This window comes from Lissotriton vulgaris, chromosome 11, assembly GCF_964263255.1.
Source record: "Lissotriton vulgaris chromosome 11, aLisVul1.2, whole genome shotgun sequence".
NCBI classification, from domain to species: Eukaryota; Metazoa; Chordata; class Amphibia; order Caudata; family Salamandridae; genus Lissotriton; species Lissotriton vulgaris.
In genome coordinates this window covers 128,816,168-128,828,640 of record NC_141699.1, presented here as the reverse complement: position 1 = coordinate 128,828,640, position 12,473 = coordinate 128,816,168, and the positions used below count along the sequence as shown (strand labels likewise).

The 12,473-nt window shown below is 47.8% G+C and overlaps 1 protein-coding gene across 15 annotated transcripts in view; it reads right to left on the bottom strand.

Moving 5' to 3' along the window:
- The window catches only part of NCOR2 (nuclear receptor corepressor 2), a 1,233,371-nt gene that overhangs the window by 85,755 nt on the left and 1,135,143 nt on the right, over positions 1-12,473 (bottom strand). For all 15 annotated transcript variants that reach the window (XM_086942885.1, XM_086942883.1, XM_086942892.1 and 12 more), the window contains 2 exons: positions 11,041-11,324; positions 7,108-7,474 (listed from right to left, as the gene is read on the bottom strand). In XM_086942885.1, the coding sequence (XP_086799011.1) occupies positions 7,108-7,474; positions 11,041-11,324 (651 nt within the window). The remainder of the gene's footprint in view (positions 1-7,107; positions 7,475-11,040; positions 11,325-12,473) is intronic.

The window sequence follows — 12,473 nt, the reverse complement described above, 5'->3', positions numbered from 1 at the left end:
ATTTCGTGGAGGAACGCCTGGCTGCCAGAATCACATCACAGACTTCAGGAGGCAAGTCAAATGGCCTCAACTGTCGCCGCTCAATCTCCACGCATGGAGGTGGAGGCTGGACAGGTTCGGGTGGAGGACCGTCCCCTGCTGCTACGACAGAAGGTCCTCCTGAAGGGGCAGGCGGATCGGGGGACCGACTGACATGCTGAGTAGCTCGGGATACCAGTACCTTTGAGCCCAGTCCGGAGCCACAAGGATGACTTGGGCCCGGTCGCGCCTGATCTTCTTCAGCACTCTGGGCAGAAGTGGTATATGCGGAAAGGCGTATAACAGACCGCAACTCAACTCGCGCCGAAAGGCGTCGCCGTGCGAGTGCCGTCTTGGAAACTCCAACGCGCAGAACTGATGACATTGCGCATTCTCTTCTATGGCGAATAGATCTAACCAAGGCTCTCCCCATTGCCGAAAGAGGCCTTGCACCACGTCCGAGTTCAGACGCCATTCGTGATCCATCGAGCACCGACGGCTGAGTTCGTCCGCCCTGGCGTTCAGAGAACCTGACAGGTGTTGAACCGTCAGTCACGCCCTGACGTTCCAGCCATTGCCAGAGGCGCAGAGCCTCCTGGCAAAGGGTACACGACCCCACCCCGCCCTGCTTGTTGCAGTACCACATGGCGGTGGTGTTGTCCGTGAACACCTGCACTACACTCCCGTTGACAAAGGGGAGGAACGCTTTCAGTGCCAAACGAATCGCCCGGAGCTCCAACAGGTTGATATGGAGCCGGGACTCCGCCGGAGACCAGATGCCTCTGATCTCTGCCTCTCCCAAGTGGCCTCCCCAGCCCTGGAGGAACGCGTCCGTCACAACAACGTGCTCCGGTTGGGGAAGGGAGAGGGATCTGCCTCTGACCCAATCGCGGTCCGCAAGCCACCACTGCAGTTGTCTTGCAGTGCCCTCTGAGATCAAGACATGGTCGGACAGGTTGCCCTGATGCTGGGCCCACTTAAACTTCAGGTCCCACTGCAGAGCCCGCATCCGCCACTGGGCGTGATGCACCAGAAGGATGCAGGAAGCCATCAGCCCCAGCAGCCGCAGCGTCAACCTGACCGAAACCCGGGATAACTGCTGAAAGATGGGAATCAAAGCCTGTATATCCTGGACTCGCCGTTCCGGAGGATAAACCCGAAACTGCGCCGAGTCGAGAACCGCTCCGATGAAAAGGAGCTTTTGAGAGGGACACAGGTGTGATTTCGGCACATTGATGGAAAACCCCAGCTCGTGCAGGAGGTCTGCCGTCATCTGAAGGTGGTGGACGACTGTCTGAGGGCGAGCCCGCCTTCAACAACCAGTCGTCTAGGTAGAGGAAGACTGAAACCCCTAACCTGCGCAGATGGACTGCGACCACCGCCATCACCTTTGTGAACACCCGTGGGACGCTGGTAAGGCCGAAGGGGAGCACGATAAACTGAAAGTGCTCGTGGCCTACCGTGAACCGCAGGTAACGCCGGTGGGCCGGCAGGACGGGGATGTGAAAATACGCATCCTGCAAGTCCAACGCTACCATCCAGTCTTGCGGGTCTAGAGCAGCCAAGACCTGGGCTAAAGTCAACATCTTGAACTTCTCCTTCCGGAGGAAGCCGTTGACGTTCCTTAGATCCAAGATAGGACGTAGGCCCCCTTTGTCCTTCTTGGGCACCAGAAAGTAGTGGGAATAGCAACCACGTCCTACTTCTGGCCCAGGAACGCGCTCGATGGCTCCCTTGGCCAAGAGGGCCGTAACTTCCTCCCTCAGAAGTGCCAAGTGGTCCCCCGACACACGGTGGTTCTGCGGTGGCTGGAGGAGTTGTCTCGAAGGGGAGAGAGTAGCCCCTTCGGACGAGCTGCAGCACCCACCTGTCCGATGTTATTGTGCGCCAGTGGGAGAGGTGATGGCGAACCCTGCCCCCCACCAGCGTCACATGGGTCTGAAAGCACGGACTAGGAGGATTTAGTGGCAGATGCTGCGGGGGGAGGTGTGGTCTGACCTCGCCGCTGTCCCCGACCGCCACCACGGCGGTTTCCACGGCCGCCACCGTGTTGATAAGTCTGTTGCGGCGCGTGGCTGGCAGCACGTGTGGGACCGCCCCTTCCTTGGCCACGAAAGGAGCGAAACAAACCCGTTTGCTGGCGCTGGGTCGAGAGACCCAAGGACTTGGCTGTGATCCTGGAGTCCTTGAAGCGCTCCAGCGCGTGGTCCGCTTTGTCGCCAAACAGGCGACTGCCATAAAACGGCATGTCCATTAAGGCATTCTGGACATCTGCCGAGAAGTTGGCGGATCTCAGCAAGGCGTGGCGACGAATCGCCACCGTCGTGGACATCGCTCTGCCCGGCGAGTCGGTCGTATCAAGACCACACCTGATGGAGTATCTTGCTGCGTCCAAGCCTTCAATCATAGCCTTGCCGAGCTTAGCCCGTACCTCCGGCGGGCATTCAGGCAGCAGGTCCGCGACCGTATCCCACAGAGAGTGGGTGTAGCGGCCCAAGAGGAACACGGTGTTGCAAGACCGCAGTCCCAGACTCAGGGACGAGAAGACCTTTTTGCCATACTGGTCGTACCTCTTTGATTCCCTGTCGGGCGGGCCGACGGGAATGCGGTCTTGGAAGTGGAGGCCTGGATCACCAGACTCTCAGGGGTGGGATGGGTGGACAGAAACTTGGGGTCGTCCGAACACGGACGGTGGCGTCTGGCCACGTTCCTATCAACAGGCGAACCTGAAGCGGGCCTGGACCACGTGCCCAAAAGAACGTCAGTTAAGGCCTCGTTGAACGGCAGCAGTGGCTCCTGTGGGCATGACTGCGGTTTGAGGACCTCAGTGAGGATGTTAGTCCTCACGGCCGCGACGGGGAGCACAAGGTTTAAGGCCTTGGCAGCCCTCATCAACACCACTGAATAAGCAGCCCCCTCTTCCGTAGCCACGGTAGGAGGCGAGACAAAGCCAGGGTTGGGAGAGTCATCCAGACCACTGGCGTCACCCAAGTCACCCGTCCAGTTCATGTCGTACTGACACTCGCGTGTCAGAGGGTCCTCAGACCCCTCCCACCCCTCTCCGTAATCTACATCTTCACCATATTCGGAATCAACAATGTAGACCGGCTCCTCGGGGTTCACAGGCCCCATCGGCGTCGAACCCGGCGTCGGACGACGCCGGTCCGACTCCGCGACCGGATTCGGAGAGGGAATGGGGACGGCGCCGCCCGGAGCCGGCGCCGGGAAACCGGCGCCGCGCGGGGGCGGCGCCAGGGGCTGCCCCGATGGAATCGGCGCCGGAGAGGCCGGTTGACCAGCCGCCGTTGACCCCGAGGGCCCCTGCGGCGTCGGGACCGGAGCCGTCGGCAGCGCCGGAGCACCCGACGGCGTTGAGGCAGGGGCACCCGAACCGCTAGGGCCCCCGGACGGGTTCACTGGGCCCGAAGGCGCCGCGGAACCCGCCGGAGGAGAAATCGCCCTCATGGCCATGAGGAACGCCTCTATCTCCTCGGGCGACGCACCCTGCCCAGGGACCGCAGGGTATGGAGCAGGCCGCGTCAGCGACTCACGCGGAGCCGCGGGGGTGGGGTCACCCGAACCCCCGGCCGCATCGTGCGAGCGTCGGGGGGAGTCGGGGGTACGATGACGACGCCCCGACTTCTTGTGCTTCCTACCTGAGGAACCAGATGAATGGTGACGACTCCCGGAGCGCCCGTGACGGTTCCGCAACCGCTCCCTTGACCTCCGGCCGGACCGGGACCGCTCTCGACGCGGGGCCGACACCCGGAGCTCGAGCAGCTTGCGGGACCTCTCCCGCCTAGCCTTATTCGTCAAGGCCCGGCAATCGACGCAGGCGTCTACGTCGTGGTCAGGGCCCAGGCACCGGAGACAGAGTCGGTGATGATCCGTGACCGACATCGTCCGGTCACAGTCGTCACAGTTCTTAAAACCGGGCATCCTACCGGCACCATAAGAGTTCAAAAAAGATCAAAAGATCAAAAAACTTGGTCAAAAGACCGGAGTACTGCACTTCTCGGATCTGCGCTAACTAGCGCGGAAAAAAGAAGAACTGACGTCAGCGCGCGGAGGCGGCGTCTATATACTCCAGCGACGTCATCACGGCGCACGACGCCGACGACGGACGCGGAGCCGCAGGGGACGCCTGCAGACGACGCCTACCGACGCGCAGGGGTACTGCTACGCAAAAGTTTCCGGATCCAGACTGACGCCTGGGGATATTCTAAGGTAAGGAATCTAATACTAACCTGTTTCGTTCAGATCTGTTTGCTACAATTTATTCAGTTCTGCAAGATGAACATTAAATAGTAATAGTTTACGCAAACAGATTGTAGAATGAGTTGTAAGTGTTCCATTGATATATTTCAAAGAAAGTTGAGGCTTCTCTACTGGATAATCTTAAGGCGTCTCACTTTAAAATGTACGATTCATAATTATTTTATGAGAAGCACCATCTACTGCTCTCCATCTCAGCCATAAATGCTTTACAGACGTGAGCTCTTCTTTAATATCACATATTCTTATGGAGTCACACTAATTCTTTCACTGGGGAACTTTTAATAAGTGGGAGGTTTTGCTCAGGTTTTATGTGGCCAGTAAGATTGTTGGCTTTAGTTTCACACACATTAAAGATTCCCACCCACACCACAACTTATTACAATGTCTCGCATTATTCCTTGAAAGGCAGGTTTTTCGCAATGGCGTTTATGACTGGGAAAGGACAGATATTGGTCTTTCTTCTAGATTCATGAATGAACAGACTTCCATTTACTTACCTGATGCACAAGCGTAACATGAAATACTCTTCAACACGATCAGTAAAGAAAGCAACTGGAATTTCAGGTAACCGTCATGGTTTGTCAAAATATGTATTTTACCCACCTTATTCAAAGCATCCAGAGCCAGCTTTAGTGTTATTAAATCTTTGTTACTGGATTCATATTTGTGGAAGTAGTCGATTAAATTGGGCAAGGGGCTGCTCGGGGTAAATAATGAAGCCATGTTCACAAATTGTACATACGTTTCATTGTTTATGTTTAGATGCAGTGTGTGTGCTTCACTTCTTCTCAGTGAATAAAAATAGGTTTTGTGTCTTACTATAGACACTCCTTAGATTTTACAAAGATGAAATGGGATGGCTACAGTATACATTCCTGGCTGAGGTCAAAGATCACATGATCAACTGGAAAACTCTAATATATCACGTCTTGTACTGGTTGCAAACATTTGGAACAATGAGAAAACTTGACATAGGATGCACCGTCTCCCAGAGGTGCACAGTTTCTAAAGACTGGAGCTAACGCTTTGTCGTCAAGTGAAAGAAGAATTAGGTAGGTCTTCTGGATGGTAGGCAAGGTCCAGTCAATGTGCCTGAGACTTGAGTGTAGACAAGATACGAGGGTTGATGCAACACAGAAAGACAGATATTCATCTGGCCCAGCTCCATGACTTAAGCATCTCCTATCTGTCCTAGTAAAATATTCAACAGATTTATTCTAACCCTGTGTGTACCTTATGCACATAAAGTTTTGATTATGAGAAAATAAAGGCATTTAGACAGAGTGTGACAAAAGAACAAGGAATACATTGAGAATACAATTCGAGATAAACATAACCAAGAAAATCTCTACTAAAATGCTTTAGATGGGGCACTTGCTCTTCAACACCAAGATGAAAGCCTTCTGATCACCTTCTAATATTAAGAGGATTGGAAAAAACTATTTGTTTGAAAAAGTGGGCTCGTTTTAAATTCATTAATGGCAATATTTTCTGGCTCAAATAGAAGTATCTTTTTGACAGTCCAATTTCAAGGTTATCTAAACCCAGGATTCAAAATACTCGCCATCAGGAAATATCAGAGTCGAATCTGGAGTTAGTTTTAGGTTTTGATATTCGATAATGCTTTGATCCGCACAAAAGGAAATTAGCAGCAAAATTGGAATTGCTGACCTATTTTGAGTTCTCTTGAAATTCATGTAAGTTTGACAGTTAAAGAGGCCTTGAGCTTCAGGAAGGCAAAAAGGAGTTCTTTTGCGATGAGGCTGTTGTTGCTTTAGGTGTTATGAAAAGGTTCTGTTTAATCCACAAGAAAAATACAGTACTGTATACAATTATCTGTTTTGCACCAAGAGAGATCTCCCTGTACTCCACAGAGTGCCCACATTGGATAAAAAGCTCCCTGATATAAAGAGAGACTAAGGCTGAGAGAGAAAGTGGGTTGTAAAAGAGGAGAGAACAGTTAGATGTAAAAGAAACAAGAGGCACAAAGAAATGCAAAGCAAAGAAAAACAGATACAATTATGGCGATTTCTCTTTACCAAGTTACAACTGACCCCACCTACCATTTTGACCTCTAGTATTTGACTTTTGAGCAACACCTAATCCACTTCATACACGTTTCTCAACATTTAGGCCTCTGTAAAGATTAAAGAGCTGCAAATTGGCAGGACAATCATGTTGTGTAGGTCAAGTCAGGTCAGTCGATAACGAACCCCCCACTCTCAGCTGCAATCCAGATTATCATTAACTTAGAAAGATATAAATACTACGCTATTTGTGCAAGATATCTGAACTAGTTTGCTACCCACAAAACAATCCTATTGTTTTTTTTTTCGCATTAATGCTTATAAATGGCAAACAGTTGAAATTTGAGATATTCATGAAGCAATCGCATATCAATCTCTAGATCCAAAATAAGATGAAGGTTTAATTTGGAACAATTTGATCTAACGTTCGAGTAACTCTAAGAGTACATGATATACCACTTCAAGCCTCCCACATACGGTTGTTATGTTATGTTATGATCATTTATATAGCGCATGGCTACCCCAGCAATAGGGCGTCCCAGCGCTTACGGACATGCCTAATTATAGTACGGCCAGAATGGAGGTGACAGAGTGCCAAATCACAAGGGAATCCGAAACAGAAGAAAACAGCCAGGTTTTAATGTGTTTTCGAAAGAGAAGATGGTTAGAAGTAGTGCGCATACTTAAGGGGATAGAGTTCCAAAGTTTTGGGGCAACTCTCTACTGTGAAAGCAGCCATACACCATTCCAAACACCGAAAACAAATATCAAGATTACACTGTACCTTCGTGCTGTCTCTGTGACTGTTCCCTCGACGGCACTGGAGAGCCCCTCTGCATATGACTGCTGTAGACGACCCCATGAGATGCCGGATGGTCCTCGTAAGACAGCGGGCTGTGGCGGGGTTTGCCTGGCTCGGGCACAATGACAGGAGCTCCTCTGGTGATGGACCCTCCGGAGTTGGTGACCGGACAGGTCCTACCTTTGAGGCTCTCCTCATAGCACGCTCTTTCAAGAGTCCTGGGGTCCTGCATCACCTCCATTGGGTGGACAGAATGAAACGCCCGTCCCGGGCTCCCAATGATTGACCGGACATCATGCTTTTTGGCACTTACTGACATTGAACTATTGTCGTACTTGAGAGGCGTACCCTAAAGGGAGGGAAAACGTACCAATTACACTCTTGAAAGAAGCCAAGTATTTACTTCATATATTCCATATTGGCGAAGACAAAATCTCCAAGCTGACAATTTGCAGTTAATTTGCAAAGATTTTGGGTCCTAAGTTGACAAATTAAGGGCAAGCTCATTCAAAACCAAAAACTAATGGCTACAAAGCAAAGACCTAGATAATTAAATGTGATTCCCTATTGTGTGTCTGTAGCAAAGCTGGCTCCTAATATCATCTCACTCCCCTTAACCAAAACACAAACCCCTCAGGACACAGCGACCCTTAAGTAGGACATGACAACCAATTGGCTGGCTAAAGATATGCAACCTGAACACTATGACTTACTGTAATATAAATTGGTGGAAGGACAAGTTACAAAACGTGTCTCCAGTGACTGGCAATGGCGTTGAAGACCCTGCTTAAGTCTACAAAGACCCTACTGGTCTATAGTGAGTTGTAATGCACTCAACTAGCGTTGTGTGTCCACGACTCTGACGTCATCTTCAGCATACAACAGTAACGCCAATCTCCCCCCTGTCGGTTGCAAGCAATGAACGTAAGAATGATGTAGTCTCTCATTCAATGTACAAGCAGACCATGCTAAGGGGTATGGACTTAGTCCATACTCTTGGTGTTAAATAGTTAAGGTTCCCAGTTTCCCAACAGAGAGGCGTAGACTAACACTGTGTCCTAACAGCAGGAGACACTCAGGTGATTGAAGGCCAGTCGTCCCAATTACCCAAGAGACACAGTAATGTACATGGAGCGCCCAAGGTTAGAAAATTTGGCTCTGGCACATAATCAAACATTGCAAAAGCATTTCTTCTTGCATAGTTCGGCTTAAGTTGGCCAATACAGCAATCAGTAAATATTGCACACCACAATGTTAGTGCGAATGAGTAACATTTCAGAGAAAGACAACTATACACAATCTGAAAATCAAATAAAAAACTCAAGGTGCATATATTCTAGGTACATAGACTGACAAAGAACGTTTTGACATAGTGTACACATTCCAATTGTGGAGGCACACACAAAACAATCCCACCATAACGAATCTGTAGAAACTGAACAGTGGAATCAAGAATAATTGGTTATGGGGTAGTATTTCCTGTAATACAGCAAATTGTCGCCAGTGTTCCAAGTTAACCAAGACATAATCCATCCAACTACACAATCAGGTAACTCACTTTGTACACTTAACTCTCCAAGGGTAGCACAACCGAACAATAAAGGCTGAGGAGAACAGGTAAAACATAAGTGACCCGATTTTCAAAGAAATAGGTACATCTGCAACCAGAGATGAACAACACAGCATGGGTGTAGAGATAGCACTTTTTGGGATTCACACACGTTTCACAGTATGTACCTAGAAATATGGGACTGTAAATTTTTAGGGAGTTAGCAAATGCCACAGAGCATAGACACTTCTGCATTTCACAATGTTACACAGTGCATGACTGTGTGTGAGCAAATTCCCTGGTATTTATTCAATGGCATTTCTTTCTTCCCCACTGGGAGAATCCCTGTGAATCAACACCTTCCCATAAACACTCACCAATTTCTCTTACTGTGAACAATATTTAGTCCAGACTTTTCTGGAGTACATATCCTACTGTTTGCAGTACGGGAAGGCCTCTGAGAGGAGTTTGTGAATATCCACAAACTTTAAAGTTTTAGGGTGTTCAGAAACTCTCAAGGAAATCCTGTCTTATAACGTCTACCTCGCATCTCAGGTCAAATGTTCATTCAATAACGCAAAACCAAATTTTATATAAATTTGATAAGGGGTATTGCATTTATGCCCCAGGCTATTTGTGTGTAACTTACATCAGCAAAGAGCTTTGAGAATGTGGTAAAAGAAATGTAAAATAAAATGTGCAGTATACATTCCCCACGGCACAACTTCAAATTTTAGACACTGAGCAAATTACACAATTTCAATATATAGCGCATTAGTCCATTCACAAATATGATTTGTGCAAGCATGTGTTTGTTAAATTCTGAATCAGAATCCTAACAAGAACACTGCTCTATGAGTCCACGGTTTGGGTGCAAATGACCATCAAACCGCTTTTTAAAAGCTAGATTAGCAAACACAACTAGATCCCAAATTGTTTTCTGGATGGCCCAATGCCTGCCACATTTCACAACAGTCTACTTGAATATTTCTACATATGCCCTTGGAACGGACTAGCCAGTGCCTGCTCCACGAATCATATAATCAAGCATTTGCGAACCAAAGAGGTCTGGGTTGTATTTTGAGTCTTGACTAAAACACTAGCAGTGAAAAAAAGAACCAAAAACAATTATACTCTGTATACAAAGCATCTAAAAGATGACAAATTCAATATGTGAGGATTAAATGTACTTTTGAAATGTAAAATAGCCCTTCATACATGCAATACACGTACTCCATATGAGGCGGATTAATAAACTTAACAGCCAGTAGTGTTTGGTGAACAAGAAATACTGTTCTGGGAACAGCTAAAGCACACTCGAAGTATATTTTAAATAATTGGTAACAGTAGGTCAAACCTGATCTGAACAGGGTACATTTCAAAATATTTTATCAGCACTTTATCTGCTCCTTAGGTTATTGACACAAATCTGCTGCTTGTGTAGGTGCAGCGAGTTTCACCCTGCTGAATTGCCAATGAGATATACATCTAAAAACTTGCAACATTCGTAAGCAATCAACTGCGAATGGCCTGAAAATATCTACACTACATGCTGAAAAATAAGCTTAAAATTACCAAATTTCAGAATACTCTTGTGTACCAATTTATTTTACTCTTCAAAAGTAACATGCTTGTACCATATTGCTTACTATGCTCACACTGAGAGACCGCCAGCTGGCATACATTGCAGAAAACCTCTTACCATAACCTAAGATTGCACATGAAAATAGTGTATAGCTAAAGTAGCAAAACATTTATGTCTGGGTAAAAATAAGCACACAGAGGAACAGCACAAAGCGGTCCAAGGCTGATGCGTTTCAAATTGAACATATTCCTAGAATTTTACCCAATAAAGTATTCTAGCCCATGGTCTTCTCCTAATATTGGAGCCTAGACCTAAACCCACACCTTCACAACAAAGCATTGTCTTTTAAAAGTAGCAGAATTGGTCAACTGTGTGCCTCACCATCAATTTGACATGGCAATGTCAACACCCCCCAAGATGACGTATGAAATATGCTCGTTTGTACCTGGCAGAGATATTTCTTCCAGATCCGACTCCTCGTACGGGGCCCGTTCCATCTTGCTCCTGGTCCCACCTTGACCTGCCTGCTTTCCCCCATCAACACCCAATTTCTTTTTTCACCATGTGGATTCACCATTTTCAGACTGTGAGAACTCAGCAAGTAAAGGGGGACAGGGATGCTGGGCAGGGAGGGGCATAAGTGCACTGTGATGTGGCAAAGGACACATTGGAGATACAATCTTTGTACCTACCCCATCATAATTCCTCAATGCACATAGTGTTAGACTCCTATGATTCGTTCTATGAGAACATGTTTTAATGAACTTACACCTGAACATACCTGAGTAATGGACCCCTCTTTCAGAGGCCTTGTGGGAATAGGCATCTCTGGCGTGCGTCTCAGCTCTTCCCTGGGGATTTCGTGGATCGATCTCCCTGGTTCTTTTACCGTAGCCACCAGTGCCTCGTGCGCGGGTTTCATTTTCAGGGGCGTCCCCAGGTTCTCATGGGGCCTCCCCTTATAGCCTTCGGGTAGGCTTCTTGGAGGTGTGCTCTCCCTCTTCATCTGCTTGGCTTCCCGCCTGAGGTAGTCCTCGGGCGCCTCCACGTAGGATCGAGGAATTCCTACAATATACCCCCAAGAAAGGCAAAGTTATTTCTTCCCAAAAGAAAGCAAACCAAACACTGATAAATACTGTAAAAGTAGCCGTAAGTGGTGGGTGTGCCGCAGCAAGGGATGCAGTGCGAGGTAACACTGTGACCAAAACTTGTTGAAGCTACAATATTAGTTCTACAAATTACATTATAGTTACCAAACTTCAGCATCTTCCAGCTGAAAGCATATCCAGATTAATGGGATGCTCAAACAACTAGAATTGTTTAACAGTTTCAAAAACTAAATAAATGCACAGGATGGCTATGCTGTTAGGGCCTGAGCAGATTCCACTGTATTATGAATCGTGTGTATCGGACACATGCCACCCAATTTCCCCACACCCTGTCCTGATACATCACCTTCAGTGAAATGGATTATTGTTAGAATCCTTGGCCTCTGATTGCTATAGTGATGTGACAATTATGGATAGCAAGCATGGGAAACTCTAAGGTAGATGCGCCCAACTTGGCCCAGGAGTTTCAGAAGTATACCACATTTTCAGGATAGCCACTGAAAGATTTAGATTCCGATACAGAGAATGGCTCATGGTTACGTGGCCAAAGTACAGCAAGTAGACCCCACAACAGATTCATTCCCCAACATCTGGCTTAGAGCTAAAGTTGGGTGCTTCCTTTTCTAAACCGTGTAGAAACTTTGAAAACTGGCTTTTAAGCACCACAATAATGCCCAAATGGGATGGCACTGAGTGAATATAATCACTAAACAGGGATAGAATGCCCTGGGTGATTTAGAATGAAATACTTAAAGATTTGAGTCTAGGTATCCTATGCATAGGGAGGCAGTAGGGTTACAAACCAATGGCGTGATGTCCTGCTGTCCGGCACATTTTGAACACGCTTCCATCTTTTCTCAATGATCAAATTTTGTTTACAGATACAAGCAAATTTAGACGCCTGGTGAAGACACAGCGTTCAGTGAAGTTACTTCATGGGGAAAGATGAGGAAGGGGGTGATTGTTTGCAAGTGCTGCAGTTGAAAGATTCCGAAACTGTTTCTCCACATAGACATGATTGAATTCAATCTTCTGTCAGGGCTATGCTGGACATGTTTCGCAAACATAGCACTTTCAAGTTCGGCTTTAGGTGCATTGCCGTGGA